Source organism: Octodon degus, unplaced genomic scaffold (genome assembly GCF_000260255.1).
Source record: "Octodon degus isolate 3935 unplaced genomic scaffold, OctDeg1.0 scaffold00033, whole genome shotgun sequence".
NCBI classification, from domain to species: Eukaryota; Metazoa; Chordata; class Mammalia; order Rodentia; family Octodontidae; genus Octodon; species Octodon degus.
The window spans coordinates 2,000,574-2,022,127 of NW_004524609.1; the positions used below are offsets into that span (position 1 = coordinate 2,000,574).

Consider the following 21,554-nt stretch of genomic DNA (forward strand, 5'->3'; position numbering starts at 1 on the left):
TTAGATTCACATTTAACCCCCAACTTCCTGACTAGCTTCACACCAGGAGCCACTTTCCCAGCCCTACCGACACAGGACCTTTCTTACATTAAGACTCTGGAGAAATGGGGTGTGGTGGGGCACGCTGGGCACGCGGAGGCGGGAAGATCCAACCTTGAGCCCAGCCTGGGCAACTTACTTGATGGGTTCTGGCCCTAGTGTGAATTACTGAATTATTACGGTGTCATCCAGTATGGCTGAAGCCCTTAAAACAGCAGCTCATCTTCCCAAGACCTCGGCCCCTCTTCTCCAGCCCAGCCCACCCAGCCCAGGGTGCAGGTTCCTTTCCCCCTCCGCCACCTCGGGGAAGGCCCCGTCAGCTCCTCGGTCCTCTGAGCACCTCCCCGAGTTCGAAGCCCCTTTCCCTTCCTCCTCCTGCCCGCTTCTCTCTTGGCTCTCATCCTCCTCAAGCCTGCAGAGCTCAGCGGGCGGCAGGGAGCAGAGCGTGGAGGTGCGAGGTGTGCCCGGGGTCACTGGAGGGACACCGAGGCAGTCTTCTTTCACGAGAGCAGCGGCAAGCTCGGTCCTGGCTGGCGCCTGGCGCGGGGAGGACGGCGGACCGTCCCTGTCCCGGGACGCCAGGCCTGCCGTGTCTTCGTCCTTCGCGGCCCGCCTCGGCCTCCCCGGGGCTGGGACCTCAGCCGTGCGCCAGTACCCGGCAGGTCAAGGGAGAGGGTCACGTCGCCTCGCCGCCGCCCCGCCGTGCTTGGAAACTTGAGCCCAGCGGGCTGGCTGCGGGCCGCAGCTCAGGGAAGGCAGCCAGAGCCGCGAGGAGGCGGCCGGAGGGGCTTCTGAGGCCCAACGCCCGGCCTGAAGGCGCCCTCGACTCCACCGCCCTGCACGGCTTTGAGCTAAAGCATGGCAGGGCAAGAGCCCATGGCCAGAGGGGCCTGGGGGGTCTCGGGGCGGGTGAGAAGGGCGCCCACCTGAGTGGGGGCACAAAGCCCGCATGAATGCAGAGCCTTTGAGCTGAGCTACTCCTCAGCTCCTTCTATTTATTTGGTACAGGGTCTCGCTCCGCAGCTTGGACTCCTGGTGATCTTCCTGTCTCAGCCTCCCCAGCCCTGGGACTACAGGCCTGCGCTGGCACAGCATGTGGTGCTGGGGATTGAACCCGGGTCCTCGTGCATGCCAGGCAGGCACCTGAGACAGCTGAGCTATCTCCCCTGCCCTCAGCTCCTTTTATTTTTTAAACTTTTATTTATTTTTTTAATAAGCAGAACATATTTATTGAGAGAAAGAAAGCTCTTGTCCCAAGAGAGGGACAGAAGGGGGGACCCAGCGGGTACTTCCCCGGGAAGTTCTCTTGCAGGGACTTTTATAGAGGAAAACCATGTGGTGAGGCGGGTCTAAGGTGGTGGAGAAGACATGGGAACTTGCTGTCGGGCAAAACTATGGTCAACCAATGAGATTACAAGCACCATTGCTCAGGTAAAATTGATTAAATCCAGTATCTAATGGGAAAGCGAGTCACATAGCAAGCGGCACGAATTCGGAACAGGGTCTCTTCCTGTTGGGGATTGGGCTAGTGACTCAATAGGGCTCTTTCAAGGTGATTGATACCTGTTTAAAATATCAATCCCTGATGCCCATCCCTAGGGAAGTGTGTAGCTGTGTTTCCTCTTTTGTCTTGGTCTTGAGGTGTGGCCCATGTGGGAGTGTCTGGGTAAAGTCACCTTGTCTTCCATCTTGTCTCCTCGAGGGCCTGGCCCTGTCTAACTGCCTATAATATTTCTGTCTAACTCGGCTGCCTGTAACATTCCCCCCTCTGAAGAAGTAACCCCAACTGCCGTGAGGGAACCATGGGCGATGACCGCTCTGGCTTCTTCAAGCTGAAATGGGTCGTAGTTGTTGACTGGCAGTTAGATATGTTCTTCAGAAGTTCTATCTAAAGGCCCTCAGTAGACACCACACATTTTCATTACAGCTTTGAATCGGAAGACAAAGGCAAAGAAACTATTAAACATACATTGGCCAAATAAAAACACTAGTCAGAACATTTTTTAGGTCCATTAGCAGAGATCTTTTTTTTTTTTAAGTTTTATTTATGTGTGTGTGTGTGTGTGTGTGTGTGGCCAGCTCAGCCCACCAGGGGGCGGGGCTGGCTGGCATGTGGTGCTGGGGGATTGAACCGAGGTCCCTGTGCTTTGCTAAGCTTGTTCTAAGTAGGTGCTTTAGACCACTGAGCCATCTCACCAGCCCCATAAGTCGGTGCTTTAGACCACTGAGCCACCTCACCAGCCCCTGTGGATTATTCTTAGACATTCACCACTGTGTGATATATTTGAAATGGCAGTGGGAATGGTGGATGGTGCCTTAAGAAAAAGACATACGGGGCCGGGGGGATGCTCAGTGGAATGAGCGCTTCCCTGGCAAGCGCAAGGGCCGGAGTTCAAGCCCCCGTTCCGGCAAAAAAAAAAAAAAAAAAAGGAAAAGAAAAAGAAATAAAAAGAAGAAAGTAGGTAGAAAATCATGTATATTATTTAGGTTATTTATTTATTTTTTAAAATTTTTTTATTTTTATTTTAGAGAATGGTCTACAGGGTGTTTAGGGTCTCACTACTAGATCACACTCAGTGACCCGCCTGTTCACAGCCTCCCAAGTGCTGGAATTACAGGCGTGCGCCCCCGGGGTGGGGCCGGCACAGCAGGCCCTGTGATGGAGCCCCAGCCCCTGCGCCTGTTCACATAGGTTATTTCATTACTGTAGTTTTACCTAAAGAAAGTGATGGGACTTTTTAAAAAGTCTATAGAATGGTTCATTCATCAAAAACATAGGGAAACCTGTGACTGTCTGTGAGTGAGAGAGTTGCCCGGTAGAATTTTGCTGGAGGGCGTTGACAGCAGTGTGAGGCAATTTTGGTGAGAACGCAGTAGTTCTGGTTAGAGCAGGGATGGGAAACCTTGTAGAGCTGATTGGCTGAACCAGAGCCCACTTAGGTACTGCAGAGTGCCGCCGCTACAAGTGAACGTGAACACTGAGGTCTTAGTTTAGAAAAACAACTGTTAGGCCATGTGGCTCCTGTGCTGACAGACAGGACTGCGCAGGTCCACTGCGGCACGTGTGCCAGCGGTGATCGGCCACTTCAGAGGCTGCCCATGTTTCAGTGTGTATTTATTATTGACCGATTTTCATTAAACCCACATATTACAGGGTTACTTTTCCTTACTCTGCCATTGCCTTAGAAACAACCTCCTTTCCACATTTTTGCTTATGGGAACCAGCTTATTCTCTGTGTTTGCTGAGCACCCACTGTGTAATAGACGCAGAGTTAAGTGTATGGGATTTTGATCAGGGAGAAACGTCCCTTAATGTGATGTTTCCATGTCTGAAGAGCTGCAGACAGTAGGGTAGACTCTCGGGTAGATTGTTGGCCAATTCTCATTGTCACTCAAGGATAAAGTTATCCTACCTTCATACACAATTCCTCTTCATCCTCATTCCTTTACTGAATTAGCCATGGAGCAGGGGAGTAACAGAACAGGAATGTGAAAACAGTGTGAAAATGAAGGCCTAATCTTTGATTCTAATTGATTTCTCTGTCTCTCAGCAGTTCTTTGCAAGGGCTTAGTAGTATAAAAATGAGAAAAAGTAGAAATGTTGACTTTAATATACAACAAATATCATGAGTTAATAGAGAAAGATAAGCACTTACATTAAAAAACAGGCAAAGGACAGCTTTATAGGAAAGAGAAAGTTAGATGACTAGTTACATCAAATATTGCTTAGTGTGGGCTGTAGGAGGGGCAGAAGGGTTGAAGGGGAGGAGGGTGCCAAAAAAATCAAATTATATCATGTCTGCGTACAAATTCCTGTAATGAAAGTGGTCATTGAACTAAACTGTACCAATAAAATTAATTATATAAAGTCTCCTAGAAATACCTTTAAGTCAGCACTTCTCCTTTGCACGTCCTTTATGCAGTTATCACATGTTGTTGCTGTTGTTCTGTGTTTTTATTTAGTACTGGGGATTGAATTCAGGACCTTGTACTTGCCAGGCAGGCACTTACGCTGCGCTACCCCAGGCCTGTTTTGTGTTTTGAGATAGGGTCTCCCTATGTAGTCTAGGCTGTCCTTGAGCTTTCTGGCTGCACAGTGCAGGCCGGCCTCTGTCACATCATTCTTCCTGCGTCAGCTCCCTAGTGCTGGGATTCTGGGTATGTCCCCCACTCCCAGGCTTTTGTTGCAGTTTTGCTATTTTATTTTTTTATCTTTTTTTTTTAACATTTCCCAGCATTGGCTGTAGTTACAAGTTAAGCTATACTTGAGAAGGTACCATGTCTGCACAGCCAGTGTACCAGAATATTTTTTTATCTTTTAAAACCAAAGCACTGGGCCAGGGAGATGGCTCAGTAGAGTAAGAGCTTCCCTGGCAAGCACAAGGGCCTGAGTTCAATCCCCAGTTCTGCCAAAACAACAACAAAATCCCCAAAGCATTTATTCTGAGTGATTGCTGCAGCTCTCAGATGAACTGGACGCTGCCACAGCTGCTGTCTTGGTTTAGGTGTCGTTCCTTCGCGGAAGCCATGCCTGAATCTGTGATGCGCAATTTTTAGGTGCCCCATTCGACCAGTTCCGGTGGTATTTCGCCTTTTAGCCTTTGCAGTCCAGTTATACTTTCTCTTGCGCTTGGCGGGATAGCCACATTTGCTGCGAGTCGACTTCTGAAGGTGGTAGGCCTCAGAGCCACACCGGCGGCACAACGTGTGCGTCTTATTACGACGCTTTCCGAAGGATGACATTCCCTTCCTCTTCTTGCTTGTGCCGCTGAGACCGAAGAGCTTTGCTTTATATTTTGAGAAAGGGTCTTGCTAGTCTGGTTGACCTTGAACTCAGTGTGTAGCCCAGGCTGGCCTCAAGCTCACAACAGACCTTCTGCCTCAGCCTTCCAAATACCGGGATTGTAGGTGCGTGCCCATGCCAGGCCATGCCTAGCTTAAATTCACTTTTTAAATACAGTTCTCTATGTTTTGACAAATGCTGTCGTGTGTCTTATCTCCAGACATTTCGTATATAGCAGTCTTTTCACCCTGAAATGACTATGCCACATCTTTTTAGGTGAGCCTTTCTTTCAGCCTTAGAAAAGCAGTGCTTGCTTTTATTGTCTTCAATTTTGCCTTTTCCCAAGGGTCTTACAAATTGAATTATGCACAGGCTGGGGAGATAGCTCAGTGGAATAAGTGCTTGCCTGGAAAGTGCAAGGTCCTGAGTTCGATCCCTGGTACCACGGGGGGAAAAGAAAACAAATTGAACTATGCAGTAAAGCATGTGGACTTGGCTTTCTTCATTTAGAAAAGTGAATTGAACACAGTCATTGTTTTGTATGTATCAGAGGTTTGTTACCTATTCAGGTATCTCATTGGCCTTTTAATTTTTTGTTGTTGTTGTTGAGTTAAAATAAACTGCTATGAATACTTGCATAAAAATGAGCTCTAAAGGAACACAGACACACACACACAGACACACACACATGCACACAGACACACACACACAAACGCGCACACATACACGGGAACATTTCTGACCTGTAGCGGCAAGGATTAATGAGATGGTTGATTTGCAGTATAGGTGACAGACACATCTAACTTTGTATTGACTAGAAGTTAATTGGTTTGATCCTTTGGAAAAATTGATAATATATCTTAATGTTAAGCTTATAGATCTATGGGCCGGGGAGATGGTTCAGTAGAATAAGCACTTCCCTGGTAAGCGCAAGGGCCTGAGTTCAGTCCCTGGTTCTGCAAAAAAAAAAGAAAAAAAAAAAAAAAAAAAGTTTATAGATCTATAAATTTTGTTCCCATAGGACTACAGAGTTGTTTAATACTAATTGTAATTGGAAAATCTGGAAGCAGTTTTCCTCCATCAGTGTACAGAAGGATGTAAGCGTCGCGTGGCTGTAGCCAAGGGCCATTCCCAGAGCTCACCTAGCAGGGTCTGTCAGCCGCAGTGGGTCGCTGCCTCATCCCAGCACGCACTCTTCACTGGTGTCCACTCTGGAGTGGCGCTTCACTTCGGGCACGGACTGGGGCTCAGATTCCTTTGTCTACTTTTGTTTTCTGCTTATTGAAACCTATCACTGACATGCGCAACACTTTCAATTTCATGTAGGTAGATTCTGGCCTGAATTCCAGACGTGGACAGTCAGCTGCCACTAGTCCTCGCCTCTGACAAGCCCATCAGATTTAACCTGGCCAACACAATTCTCTGTTAAATTCCATACCTCCAAGCCCTTTTCTCACACAGGCGTCCACATCTCTGTCTGTTCGCTCTTTTCTGTTTCATAAGCCTGGAATATTGTCGTCTCTTTATGTTAAACTCTTAAGTCCAAAGCTCGGGGTTGAGGAGATAGCTCAGAAGAATGCAAGCACAAGGGCCTGAGTTCAATTCCTAGTTCCACCAAAAAATCAATCAATCAATCCAAAGCCATCAGCAAATCTTTTTGATTTTACCTTCAAGACGTGTTCGGAATTCTGCTACTTAATTCACTTCTGCTCCAGTCAAACCATTGTCTCTCACTGAGATTGTGGCTTCCTAATGGACTCCTTACTGCTTTTACAACTTCTTCTTTTAACTTGCTGTCAACAGAGATCATGATAATATTTATTTTTCTTTTGTTTTGTTTGAGACAGGATCTCACTGTGTAGTTCAGGCTAGCCTTGCACTCACTGTGTAGCCCCGTCTGCCCTCACGCTCGCGGCAGTTCTCTTGTCGTGGCCTCCTCAGTGCTGGAATTACAGGTGGGTGCCACCTGTGGGTCAGGTGGCAGCGCCATGTTAGTACTGAACTGTGCGTCTGACCACGCTCTGCTGCACGGAAATGCTCAGAGTAGCCTGCGTGCTGCGCCTCCCAGTGCAGGTCCCTGCTGGCTCCTGTTCTCGCCAGCTCCTTCTGTACTTGCCCCCTGCTTCTCGGGCCGTGTGCTCACCTCCTTGCCTTTACGCTTGCCGTGTGCCCCCAGTCCCTTGGTTCTCTCTGGTCTGCTTAAATCTACCTGGGAAAAAGGCCTCCTCTGCACATACTAAATGAAATGGCACCTGCCCCTTCCGTTCCACACATTCAGTTCTTAATGCTTTGCTTTGATTTTTCTCTTCAGTTTTATCACCTACTGATGTTCTGTAATGTCTGTTTTTATCTGACTTTCCCCCACCAGGGGAAGCTCCATCAGATCAAGGACTTTGCTTTGTTCACTTCTGTATATCCAATGCGATTTGCTCTGATAGACTCTTAGTCTTTTGTGTGTGTGTGTGTGTGTGTGTGTGTGCGCGCGCTTTAGGGAAGGGTCTACAGGGTGTTCAGGGTCTTACTACTAGATCAGACTTGTGGTGATCCACCTGTTTACCAGCCTCCCAAGAGCTGGGATTACAGGTGAGCACTCCCACGCCCTGTCTCAGTTGCTGTCCCTGCACCTGCTTGCAGGCGCTTTAATCCACTGAGCTATTTGGCCAGCCCTAGAATCTTAGTCTTATCCTATGTGTCATGCATTAATAACTGCATTGTTTTGGCTGGGCATGGTGGAGCACACCTGTAATCCCAGCTTTCTTGAGTCTGAGGCAGGAATATTGCCAGGAATTGGAGGCCAACCTGGACTCCATAGTAAGACCCTGTCTCAAAACAAAAACAAGAGGGCTGGAGAGATGGCTCAGTGGTCTAAAGCACCTACTTGAAACAAGCTTGGCAAAGCACAAGGACCGTGGTTCAATCCTCCAGCACTACATGCCAGCCAGCCCCGCCCCCTGGTGGGCTGAGCTGGCCACACACACAATAAATAAATGTAATAAATAAAAATAAATAAATATTAAAAAAAAAACAAAAACAAGAAAAAAGCATTGTTTTGAAGAGGTGGTTAAATTAGTTATGGTACATTTTTATGCTATACTAAGGGGCTGGGGAGATAGCTCAATTCAATCCCTGGTACCACAAGAAAGGAAGGAGGGAAGGAAGGAAGGATGGACGGAAAAGAAGAGAAGAGAAATCTGTATATATGTTAAAAATGATGGGCTGGCCAGATAGCTCAGTAGATTACAGTGCCTGCTTAGGAAGGCACAGGGACTGGAGTTCAGTCCCCAGGCTTACTGTGACGCCACCGCCCTGGGGCGTGTTAGAGGGCAATCTGTGTAGTGAGAGATGTTGTAGACCGTGTACTAAGTACCAGCCCCCTCCCAAAGAAAAATGCTGGGCTGAAGAGACAGATTGGCAGGCCAAGCTCCATAGCATCTGCAAGGACCTGGTTCGATTCCCTGTGCTGCATACCATGCCAGCTCTGGAACTGGGTGTGGTGGCTCTTGCATATAATCCTAGTGCTGGGGAGGCCAAGACAGGAGGGTCACTATGAGTCTGAACTGGGTAGTGAGACTCTGTAGCTAATCAATTTTTGGAAAAAATGAAATATCTCTAAATACGTGTGTATTAAAAATACAGAATGGAGCTAGATGTGGAGGCAAATGCCCATCATCCTAGCACTCAGGAAGCAGACACAGGAGGATCAAGAGCGGGCTCCAGGTGAGCCTGAGCTCCATAGTGGAGACCTTGTCTCAGAAACACCCCCGAAAGAACAGTAGCAGGTGGGCTGGTGTGACTACTCCTATCATCTCAGTGTGAGGGGCTGAGTCAGGAAGATCGCAAGTTTGATTGTCAGGTGGAGCCTTCTCTCTTTTTTTTTTTTCTTTTTGTGCTAGAATCGGGGATTGAACTCAGGCCCTTGTGATTGCCAGGCAAGCATTTATTCTACTGAGCCATCTCCTTGGCATCTACAAGTTTGATTGTATGCACATTTTGTTTTTCTGTTGTTCTCCATTAAGCTCCTTTATTTTTACTGCTAGTTCAAAGTTTAAAGCTGGTCTGGGCAATTTCACAAGACTGTCTTGAAAGGACAAGCTGTATTGCAGCTTAGTGTTGAAGTGGTCTCCCAGTGTGTGATAGGTCCTGGCTTTGTTCCTCAGAATTGGTTAGAGGGAGCAGCTAGGATAGCTCTTTCCTTTCCGCTCTCCTCTCCCCTCACTTCCCTTCCCCTTCCTCGCCCTCCCTCTCTTGTCCCCTCTTGACACAGCATTAAAAGTATGGTTGGAAAGTAGGGGGCAGATGCTAGGAAAGCAGGCCCAGGGCCTTGGGTATGCCAGGCAAGCACTTGACCATTGAGAGACCTTCTTACCCCAAGAGTCAGATCTTTATATGTTTAAATTGCTTAATTTTATATTTTAACATAGGAAATTTGTTTTTAAATTATAGGCATAATTTTCTAAACTGTAAAAATAGACATTTATTATATATGGCCCCCAAGAGCTGGAGAAGAGGGAAAGTCCTTTGCACACCTGAGATAGATAGCCCCTGTTGACAGCTGGTGATTTGTCTGAAGACAGAGCCTGGCTGTAAGGTCAGGCTGGCCTCACTCCGTCACCCTGCTGCCTCAGCCCCAGCCTCTTGGATGTGCGATTGCAGTGTGTGCTGCCGTGCCTGCTTAACAGTTCCATCTCAACTTAATATGTCATTTAATTTACTTGAAACAAAAATTATCTACTCCCCATTATGAAAGATAAATTTAACATGCTCATGTTTACACAGCAACTCATTCACATCTTTTTAATTTTTAAATTATTGTTAACCTTATAAGTATGTGATACTTAGTTTTGTCATTCTAGCTGCAGTGGGCCCTTGGATTATATGCTTAATTCATTCCCAAGGGCTGGTTATAACACAAGTGGGTTGTAAGTCGAGACTTCCTCCCCTCAGCAGTAACGGGAGCGCTCATAGTGCATTCTGCACCTCCAAGGCACCACTTGCTGAGCCTTTTTATGCTGCAGAGGAGCTGCTCACGTGGGGGACACGTGAGGGACACCGTAGGGTGGTAGTGTGTTCGCTAGAAAGCTCACCAGAAACGGTTCGCTGCTGTACTCACTATTCAGGTGACACCTTTAGCTTGCAAGCAGGGAGGGTGGAAGGGACGGTCACAGCTGGGAAGGAGAGTCCCCTTCCGTAAGAACGTCAGGAGCCTGGCGCTCTGGTCCTCTCCTGGCAGTCTGTAGCCCACTAGGCCCCACTTCTGGCTCGCTAGGTCTTAGCCTTTCAGAGCTAAAAACTGCTCTGAGGTGGTGTGCTTTCTTCTGCGCTATAGTGTGACGTCATGTCATTGAGCGAGTGCACGCGGTGCTTGGCGTAGTCTGTTGGGCGGGCTCCTTCAGCGGTGCCGCAGCTCTGTCTGCTTTGCAGGAGTTCCTCCATTTTGGAGGAACGGGCTGCACTGCTGTGATCCCCTCCCTCCTCTTGAGAACGCTCCCTGCCTGATCTCTGTTGCTTAGCCAGAAGTCGCCGCATTGCCTCTGTGGACAGCCCTCTGAATGTCACCCACCTGCTGAGCGTCAGCGAAGCTGCAGCCTCCTCTGCACAGCCTCCCTTGTACAGATCTCTCCTGTGAGATCGTCCAGTGGTGGACGTTGATATGCTGCAGAGTAGCGCGATCGGTCACCCAGATGCCACTCGCATACTTCTCCACAGTTCCCTTCTTTCGATTGTGACTGCTGTTTACTTGCCTTGCTTTTCTTGCCTTTTTTTTTAGGCAGAGTCTCACTATATAATCTGGGCTGGTCTTGAACTCACTCAGTGTAGCTGGCCTGAAGCTCAGCAGTCTTCCTGCCTCAGCCCTCTTAGTGCTGGGATTGCAGGCTTGCTCCATTACGCCTGGCTGTGGTTGCTTTCTTTTTTTTTTTTTTTTTCACGGAACCGAGGATGGAACTCAGGCCCTTGCGCTTATTCTCGTGAGCCATCTCCCCGGCCCCTGTGGTTGCTTTCTTGACCTTCCCTTCATTTGCTTCTTTTCTAGCTTTTTGGGCCAGTTTGATAACAGTAATGATAGGGAATACATAAAACACTGACCAAAACCACACCCACACACGTGTGAACTGGGGCTCAGACTGATGGTGTGCTGATACACTCTTCTGACATCACGAGTCTGTTTACAACCACATGAGCAGCCAGCTTCAGGTCATAACTCAAGACTTTGGTCATAAGCTAAGCCTAAAAGTTGGCACACCTATAACCCTACCACATACTCAGAAGGCTGAGGCAGGAGGATCACTGTGAATTTGAGGCCAGCTTGGGCTACATTGAGTTCAAGGCCAGTTTGCCCTACATCATGGGACCCTGCCTCAAAGAACAAGAAAAAAAAGAGGAAGGAAGAAAGCAATTTAAGGGCTGGGGAGATGGCTCAGTGGAATAAGCGCTTCCCTGGCAAGCGCAAGGGTCTGACTTCAATGGAAACAAATTTAAGTGCTGATTATAACCCAAGGTCTTGAGTCACATTTGAGGCCAGTTGTAAATCAAGCAAGGGTCACTAGATTTTTCTCCTGTTATTCTGGGACTTACGAAGAAGCATTTAAGTGTTTTAATTATTTTGTTGTCAGGTATTGCAAAGCCAAATGGTTACATTGAACTGAGAAAGAAAACCAGACCTAGTCGTGGAGTCCGCTGTGACTGGATGGAGAGTCGCTAGTGAGGCTGTGGGACTCAGCGCCCCCACTTCCCTCCCCTCCCCTGCCTTCTCTTTAGTGCTGAGCCCACTAGTTCCTTGAGAGCTGTCTGTACCTTTTCTTCCTCTTCCTTTCCCTCCTCCTCCTGCTTCTCTGCCTCCTTTCTTTTTCTTTTACCTTTTTTATTTTTAATTTTTTGGCAGAACTAGGGATTGAACTCAGTTTTGTTTTTTTTTTTTTTTTTTTTAAAGACAATATCTTGCTATGTAGTTCAGGCTGGCCTTGAAACTTACTATAGCCCAGGTTGGTCTTGAACTCATGGTGATCCTCTTGCCTCAGCCTCCTGAGTGCTGGGACTAATAAGTGTCCACCACCATGCCAGGTTTAATTTGCTTGTTTTATGCAGAAGTATTTAAAATACATTTCAGAATTCTCAGCTTCTTATCTGCATAATTTTAAGCAGCATAAATACCCACCTTAACATATCTCACTGAAGTGTTAACTTCTATTTTAATGTAAAATAGAACTTTTTCTCTCATTATCTGTTTTTTGAATTATATAGTTTGAGAATGTCAAGCTAACTGCCTAGATTTTTTTTCTTTTCTCATTAACTTATTTTATTTTAGTTTTTTTCTTTTTTTTTTAAAGACAGTCTCACTGTGTAGTCCAGACTGATCTCACACTCACTTTGTAGCCTAGCCTGGTCTCAAACTCACAACTATCCTCCTGCCTCAGCCTCCCAAGTGCTGGTATTACAGGCGTGTGCCACCATGCCCAGCTCATTAATAAATTTAATTTTAGATAAAAATTTAATCTTTAAACTAGGGAATTGCTCTATGATCAATGTGATAATTACGTATATCTAAAGTGTACCAGGCGCCTGCAAGCAGGCACACAGGCCAGTGGTTCGATCCCTGGGGCCTGCCATGCTGGCCCTGCCCCCAGGGTGTGCTGACATGGCAATTGAGACTGGGCATGGTGGCGTGTCTGTAATCCCAGCACTGGGGAGGCTGTAAACAAGAGAATCACAACCAGTCGGATCTAGTAGTGATACCCTGTACACCCTGTAGACTCTTCCCTAAAATACAGAAAAAAATAAAAATAAAATAAAATGTGCCAGGGCTGGCCAAATAGCTCAGCAGATGAAAGCGCCTACAAGCAGGCCCAGGGGCTGGGAGTGCTGGCCCTGCCCCGGGGCGCCCTGAGCCAGCTTTTGAGACTGGGCATGGTGGTGCGCACCTGTAATCCCAGCTCTTGGGAGGCTGTAAACAGGCAGATCACTACGAGTCTGATCTAGTAGTGAGACCCTGAACACCCTTCCCTAAAGTACAAAAAAAAAAAAAAAAAAAAAAAGTACCAACAAAATCTAATTGGAAAAAGGAGACCACCCCAAAAAAATACACTAGGGATATTAGCCTCATCAAATGGTGACAAATAGCTTTCACTTCGTTGATTATCCTTGTAGCCTCATAGATTTTAATTTTTTTGTTTTATGTACTGGGTTTTGAACCCAGGACTTTGTGTTTGCTAAGCGTGCACTCTACCATTGAGCTGTACTCCTAGCCCTGGCCTCATAAGGCTTTCAGTAGTAAATGTTCCTGTTACTTTGGTGCCCAGTTGATCAGAGATTTATTTATCCTTTCATCAGTTGCTGGCCACTTGAGTTATTTCTGCTTTTTGGTTGTTAGGAACGACGCTATTGTGAATTCAGGTGAAAGTTTTTATGTGCATAGTTTTATTTCTGTTGGGACTTTTTTTTTTGTTTGTTTTGTTTTGTTGTTTTTGAGACAGGGTCTTGATTTATCCCTCAGGGTGCCCTTGAACTTACAGTGATCCTCCTGCCTCAACCTCCTTAGTGCTGTAGTGCTGGGATTACTGGCATGTACCACCACTCCTAGTGTCTCTTTTTTGTTTTGGAAACAGGATCTCTTTGTAACCCAGGCTGGTCTTCAGCTCTTGAGCATTATAATTTTAGGTATGTGCCACCATGCCTGGCCATAGAAGCTTTTTATTTTTATTTTTTGGTACCAGGGATTGAACTTGGGACCTTGTGCTTGCCAGGCAGGCGCTTATGCTGTTGAGCTGTCTCCTCGGCCCACACTGGCCTTTTCCCTTTCTCCTCCCCCTTCCCTTTTTATATCCCCTTCCCTCCCTTTTCTTCTCCCCCTCCTCTCTCCTGAAGGTCTAGCCCACTGCCTTTACACTGAGTTGTATGCTCAAGCCTTTTATGTTTTTAAATTTGAGAGAAGGTCTTGCTAAGCTGCTGCATTGCCCACGATGAGCTTGAACTTAGAACCCTTCTGCCTCAGCTTTCCAGACTGCTAGGATTACAGGCTTCTGTCATGGGTACTGGGTTTTGGAGTGCTGGAGTCTCCTAGTGATGGTTTTGGGTTCTTTTTGTCCTGATCAAAGAATTAGTCAAAGAAGAGTGAAAGGCAGCGAGGTTTTACATTCATTCATTCATTCATTCATTCATTTATATTTATTAGGCCCAGGGTCTCCCTATGCAGCTCCTCCTGTCTTCAGCCTCCCGAGTGCTGGGATTACAGGCACGCGCTACCCTCCTAGACTCCCTGGCCTGCTCATTGTGCCTGGGGTGGGGCTAGCGCGGCATGTTGTGCTGGGGTCGGGCTTCAGTCCCTGCGCTTGCCTAAGTAGACGCTTAGTCCACTGCGCTATCTCACTGGTCCCCCAGTTTTACATTTATTAAAGATGCGAAAAGAAGCACGTTCAGCACATCAAAACTAAAGTGTACAGGGTGCACGCAGACCATTGTGAACAAGAGCAGGGCAGTGGGCTCCGCCCTCGTGCCCACCGCCCCTCAGGCTGATGCAGGTCTGCCAGGGATGGTGAGTCTTTTCACATTTTCGCACTTCCAGTGAGACAAACAGCCTGCTGCTGAGTGCCACGGGTTCCCCCGTAGACCTTGCGATCAGAAACCTGCTACAGCCCTAGCAAGAGCGGAGGCGAGCGCTCACTGACCGGCTCCAGGCGCAGCGCTTTTGGGACGAGCGTGTGTCTGTGTCCTGAGACTGGTTGGCCGCTGGCGCTCACCCCTAGCCGGTTTGCCGTGCCCTGATCTCCTGTCCCATCCCTGTGCCCAGCTCGCACGGCTCTGTCACCTTTGCTGTAGAGGGAGGTGAGGACTGGACTTGACAGTCATAAGGCAGCTGTTTTGTAGGAATTGCCAGGCTGCTTCTGCAGCGCCTGCCCACTTTCCAGACCCTTATCCCAGTATCCCCATATTCTCGGCAGGACTGTACTTGTGTGTGTGGGTTTTGACCTTAGTTGTCCTAGTGCATAGAAAGTGGTATCTCACTATGGTTTTGATTTGTAGTTTCCAAGTAACCATCGATACTGAGCATTTCTTCATTTGCCTGTTGACCTTTAGTGAATCATTGTAGAAAGGTCTGTTCATGGTCCGGAGAGATGACTCAGTAGAATAAGCGCTTCCCTGGCAAGCGCAAGGGCCTGAGTTCAATCTCCAGTTCTGCCAAAGGAAAAAAAAAAAAAAGAAATGTCTGTTAAAATCTATCACTACCCATTTTAAAATTGGATTCTCTGTGGCTGTAAGGGTTCATTAGATAGTCTGATTATGAAACCTACAGGAAATATATGAGTTAAACTACTTTTATAGTAGACACAAATACTGTGAAAATAGAAATCTGGAGAGGACACACGATGATGCAGGAGTCAGACTGGCTTCACAGCTACTGTGGCCCGGGCGGCGGTTAGGCAGGCGGCACTCAGTGCCCTGCGCGAGAGGGAGCTCTGCAGCTCTCGGTGGCTGGCATTTAACACAGAACCAGGCACAGAGGTCCGCAGTTGATACTGAATGATTAAAATTAGAGTGTGTATATATATATATATATATATATATATATATATATATATATATATATAATGAACTCAGGTTGTCCCATTAGTTCTGAAGCACATTTTGCCTTTTTTTTTTGTGGTACTGGGAATTGAACTCAGGACCTTGCACTAGCCAGGCAAGTGCTTATTCTACTGAGCTAGCTCCCTGGCCCCTGTGAGGTGCATTTTGAAAGCACTCTTTTTATTTGTATTTGGTGTTTTCACACTATGACTCTTGTTTTGTTTATCATTGAAGTATTTATATATGTGTTTTTACAGAAACCTTTAATTTAAAAATGTAGCATCTAATTAATTTTAGTACTTTTAGTTTGTTGGAAGAAAGCATAGAACCCGAAATGAGCAATGTAGAAGGCAGTGTTATCAAAGGCCGTCTACCAAGATCTAGGTGTGGAGCGCACGTGGGAGACTGAGATAGGAGGATTGCCAGGAATTTGAGGCCAGCCTGGGCTGCATAATGTACTCAAGGCTGAAAAAAACAACAAAGGAAAAAGAAAGATAAAAATTCACAAAAGAACCTTTCAATCATTCATTTCATTTCTTAGTGCCATTCAAACTACGGTTCAGTCCTACGAGTCTAGAAACAAAGATGAGAAGCAAAAGTTTGTAAGAGCAATCTAGTGCTAAGTGAAGGAGGCCTCATCTTTGTAGCAAGGTAGAGTGTATTGGTGGCTTTTAGTAGTAAGAAAAGTTTAGAGTTCTTGTATGTCAGATCAAGCGCAGAAAATTTGTTTTCTTTTCCTCCCTTGCCCTTTCTTTCCTTCCCTCCCTTTCTCTCTTCTTTCCTCCTTCCCCTGTCCCTCCTCTTCTCCCCACCTTCCTTCCTTCCTTCCTTCATTAGATACCTCATTCTTATTTATTTATTTGTTTATTTATTTTGCAGAACCGGGGATTGAACTCAGGCCCTTGTGCTTGCCAAGCAAGCACTTATTCTACTGAGTCATATCCCCGGCCCCAGATACGTGGCTTTTAACTGTAGCTTTGCCACTTACTGGCTGCGCAAATTGTCTTTTTTTTGGGGGGGGGGGCAGAACCAAGGATTGAACTCAGGCCCTTGCGCTTGCCAAGGAAGCGCTTGCGCAACTTGTCTCATGGCCTCCGAAGCCAGTTCCTCTCCTTTGACTTTCCTGAACTTAACAGTTTTACCTCTTTTTTAGTGTGTTTGTGTTCTCTACCTGGATCCCCCGCCCCAGTCCTATTTTTGACTGTCTTAAATGCTTAAGGCTTTTAGATTTCACCACTGAATCTGGATGAGATTGCATCCCCTGTTTTGCACTCTTAAGAGTACTTTTATATTTATTGTGATTGTACATTCAGCAATACCTTTCAACAAATACTTATCGGGTGCTTAATAAATCTTGTATTTATTTGTACATTTCATTAAGGTAGAATGGCTGTGGCTTACGTTTATTTTCTATGGCCGTGTGCCACAGCAGGTAAGTGTTTAGACATAGGTAGTATTGAGTGGTGGCACACACATAATCCCAGCACTTGGGAGGCTGAGGTGGGAGAATCACCATAAATTTGAGGCCACCTTGAGCTATGTGGTGAGTTCAAGGCCAGCCTCAACTACATAGGTCCAGTCTCAAAAAACAAAAACGAAAAACATAAATAGTACTCAATAAGTAGTCCCTGAATGAAGACACAAGGATGACGTTAGTAGTACTGTCCACATTACAAGACTGTGGTGACCCTTCGGCGGAATCCACGTATGAGCTCTTTAGCCTGCGTGCAGCATGGTTGTGACCAGCTGCTCTGGCCCTGTGGACCTGTCACTGTAGACACACAGCTCCCATTTGCAGTTACCCCACTTACTCGTTCTGTGTAGGTGATTGAGTTTGTGATTTATATTTTACATGTTAAATAATAATAACCTTATAGGATTTGTAAGGGTTACATGTGACAGTGACATTGAAGCCCTTCATTTATAGTGAGCGGTTCCTTAATAGATGCTGATTTTGTCGTGGTTAATGTGGTAATTAGAAGAATAATCGTGAACCAGGCATGGTGGTACGCAGCTGTAGTCCCAGAATGCGGATGCTCAGGCAGGAAGATCACCGCGGTGTGAGGCCTCGAGGGCGTGCACAGTGAGCTCGAGGCCAGCCTGAACTGCCTGGTGAGGTGTTTTCAGAACAGAGCAGAGCAGGGAGGCTGGAGTGGCTCAGTGGCACAGCGCTTGCCTGGCATGTACATGGTCATGGGTTCAGTCCTTTATTAACCAAAAGGATAATAAATACCTTTAAATTCTGTTAAGTAAGTTGCAACCCTTTCCATCTCACCGCACCTCTTTGTCAAAGAAGGGCACCTGTCTGTGTGTCCCTGAGGAGAGTCTTCGTAGGCACTGTTGGCACTGCAGGACCACCCGCCTAGAGTAGCTGGTGCTGCCCTCCAGGCTGTTCAGCAGGAGGCCCAGGAAGGTGCTCACGCTTCAGCTCTGCTCCCTGAAGGAGTGGGTGACCTTCCGCCTGGGTGTCGGGGTAGATGACAGGCTGGTGTCCTGGGCAGGGCCAGGATCTGCACTCCCCTGCTCGCAGCACCCGCGAGGCTATCCTGGATCCTGGATCCAGAGGTCTCCAGCCCCACTCTCCACCCCCTGCCCCTGCTCCCACTGCCAGACACAGGAAGACCACAGTGCAGCACAGGAAGACTGTGGCCCTGGAAGAAAGGGAAGCAGAGTGGTGTGAGGAACATGGGGCTCCTATGTGAGGTCCTGTGCAAGGCCTGGCAGTGAGCCATTAGGCTCGCCTGGAGACAGAGGTGCGCTTTGCCACCGCCATCCCCCGGGCACCCTTTCCCGGGACCCCAGTCCCCTCCCCCCATGGAACCATAGCAGCCCCAGCAAGAAGGTGACCTCTGCAGAAACTGAGCACAGGCAGGACAGAGCCAGCAAGGCCTACTGCCTCTTCCCAGAGGGGAGGCTGAGGCTTGAGGGGCAGGGTTGCTGATCACAGCCCACACTGCCCAGCCGCCATCAGCACTGTCCCCACCAGGTAGCTGGGGAGGTGGAGGACCAGGGTGTGGGCCAGCACCCCCCAACACACACAGCTGAGTTGGCCCACCCTGCCCAAAGGGTAGGAGGGTAGGAGGGGCTGGCACCATGGCCTTGGGGGCCTGCCCAGCTCGGGCTGCCTAGGAGGTAAGGGCAACTGGTGGTGTGGAATTCTGTACTCAGTTCAGGGCCAACCTGGACTACATTGCAAAGGCCTGTCTCAAAAAAAAGGAAGAATCCATAAGTAATTCTTAAAAGCAGCCTGTATGTCCATTGATAGATGAATGGATAAAGAAAATGTATTTACACATAGTGGATTTCTCTGCCAAAGAAAAGGATACACTTCAGTCATTTGAGGGAAAATGGGTGTACCATAAGACTGTAATTTTAAGTGAAATAAATCAGCCACATGAACTTAAACATCACAAGGTTTCTCGTATATGAGAAATTATAAATAAAGAGCAAATTAAAAGACCATGGTCTTCCTGTGCTGCACGGTGGTCTTCCTGTGTCTGGCAGTGAGAGCGGGGGCAGGGACTGGAGACCTCCGGATCCAGGACAGCCTCGCGGGTGCTGCAAGCAGGGGAGTGCAGAAGGTAGGAAGGGAGGTCTTTACACATGGGAAGGGAATCGAGGGATGGAGGGAGGCCAGGGTGAGAAAGAAGGTGAAAGAGGAGTTAAGATTTTATGCGCATAGAACAGCTTCACACAAGGAATGTAAACACTGTGTCCTGCAAATATATACCAAAAAAAAAGGAAAAAAACAAAACCCAAAGCCCAAAGATGCAGCGCTGTGCTCCCGAGGCCCGGTCTCCAGTACTGAGAAGGAAGGTAGAAACAGGACCATCCTGGAGGGCACCTTGGCCTTTTCAGTGGCCGTGTGCTTTGCGGATAGTGCTTCTGCGTTTGGGCGGTGCTTGTGGTCCTTCCAGCCTGACCCGACACCGCAGGGCCGTGGGCGTTTCATTTGCCGATTCGAACCGAAAAGAGAAAAAGCATGCTGAACACAAGTGAAAGCACGTGATTACAGAAATGTCCATTTTTTCCTAATTTATATATTTAAAAATTTACTTGTAAGCATTTGATACTTTAAAACTGGGGAGAAAAAAAACTGGGGGGATAAATTGGCGGTCTGAGCACCTGCCTGGCAAGGTAAGGACCCGGGTTTAATCCCAGGTGCCACATGCCATGCCAGCCCTGTGACCTGGGTACACTCTGCTGGCTGTCAGAACTGGGTATGGTGGTGCACACCTATAAACCCAGCACAGGGGAAGCTGAAAACAGGAGGATTACTAGGAGTTTGAGCTGCATCGTGAGACCCTGCACCACATATAAATAAATAAATAAATAAATAAATAAATAAACCAACCAACCTTATGGGAATGTGGTCTAAGCTATCATATCCAGCCCTTGTACTTTATATTTGACTTATGTTCCTTACATCTTGGTCATGTCACCATGATTTGTGATTTTTTACTTTCATCAGGTGGGGTTTGTTTTATACAAAGATAATTGCATATATAAATGTTTCTATAATGGCATATAAATGTTTGTGGCGAGAGATGCGCAACCTTCCTGTGGCTGACAATACGCCTTTGTTGCAGGCTCAACAGAACAGCCCCTCCTCTACAGGGTCTGGCAACACAGAGCACTCCTGCAGCTCCCAAAAGCAGATCTCCATCCAGCACAGACAGACACAGGTGGGCTGGGCACTGGGCAGCCGTGGAGAGGGTCCGCCGGGAGCGGACCTCCCTGTAGGGAAAGCCTGGGCTTCCTCTCCCATCTTCTCTGTTGTTTTGACCATGCCTCATCAGTTCTGTGCATTCAAAACCTATCTTAAGAGTATTAAGGTCCTTTGGAGGTTGTTCGTAATGTCTGAGGCCTATCTGTACCTTTTGGAGATACTGTAGCAGAAATTATACTGCAGCATGGTGTTGAGTTTGGGCTCCTCTGGACCTGGGTTCTAATTCGGGCTGTGCCACTTAAACACTTGTATATTCTTAGGGTTCAGCCTCCTTTAATAGTGATTGTTAAAGAGTACAAGTGGTTAATTCCAATTACCATAGCCAATGTTTACAAAATCCTTACCAGAGTAGTACTTAGAGTATGCTTTCTATAAATGTTAATTCCCTACTTGAGGAAGTTAGTAATCCTTATACCTGCTTGTATCAGGATCTGACTGAAGTTCTTTTGAGATGTGCAACGTAGTTTCCTTCTTAAAGCACTCCTCAACCGCTTTTTAGTTTAAGGGATGTTGTGAACACCTAAAAATTGTATCTGAGAAGGACAGTCACTGTGTCCTGCGCCTGCAGCACTGTCAGCTGACAGAACACTGCGTGTTGCTGCCCTTCCTTTGGCACTGTCTGCATTACTTTCAAGACGGGATGCTGAGCAGTCTAGAGTGGAAATCTCCAGAGTTGTACAGCTCCAGGGCAGATTCTAATGTTACGTACAGTTGCTGTGTAATAAAAATATGCTGACATGTAATATTTTAAGACATCTTAAATTTGTTTTGTCTTTGTCTCTGTAGTCTGACCTCACAATAGAAAAAATATCTGCACTAGAAAACAGTAAAAATTCTGACTTAGAAAAGAAGGAAGGAAGAATAGATGATTTATTAAGAGTAAGTATTAAAATGTAAGAGATTTTATTTTAAGGATCAGTTGTTATATATGTTTGGATTATATGCATATCATGGAAATAATTACTCCAGCCAGATAAAAGTTAAGCAGTAAACGCTTTGATATTTTCCTTTAATCTGAAGAAATTGAAGTAAGAGCCAAAAACATACGTACATTCTAAACATTATATTTAGGTTAGAAATCTTGTATTGCAGCATTTTAGTATTTGAATTTATGCTAGAGAAATAGCCATGTGACTGCTGTATGGGAATGAGTATAAAATGCCGCTTCCGCAGTTGAGAGAGCAGTTACCGCAGTAGTAGTCTTGGGCTCGCCAGCCCCACTGCAGCCTGCCTGCCCGCCTTCTGTGCTGTTTCTCCTTCTGTGTGTCTTGCTCTTCCTTTTGCGATTGAACCCAGAGCATCCATGTTTCGCCACCTCCTCAGCCCTTTATTTTGAGATGTGACCTCACTAAGCTTCTCAGGCTGAGCTTTAGCTTAAAATCTGTCTCAGCCTCCCAGAATGCTGAGATTACAGGGATGTAGCACCATCAGAGCAGTACTTCATAT

At 46.9% G+C, this 21,554-nt stretch overlaps 1 protein-coding gene across 5 annotated transcripts in view; it reads left to right on the forward strand.

Annotated features, from left to right (window-relative positions):
- Positions 1-21,554, forward strand: part of Tlk2 (tousled like kinase 2) — a 170,502-nt gene that overhangs the window by 96,844 nt on the left and 52,104 nt on the right. For 4 of the 5 annotated variants that reach the window (XM_004630004.3, XM_004630005.3, XM_004630003.2 and 1 more), the window contains 2 exons: positions 19,969-20,064; positions 20,895-20,987. The exons of the other annotated variant lie outside the window; for it this stretch is intronic. In XM_004630004.3, coding sequence (XP_004630061.1) covers positions 19,969-20,064; positions 20,895-20,987 — 189 coding nt within the window. The remainder of the gene's footprint in view (positions 1-19,968; positions 20,065-20,894; positions 20,988-21,554) is intronic. 5 annotated transcript variants of the gene reach the window in all.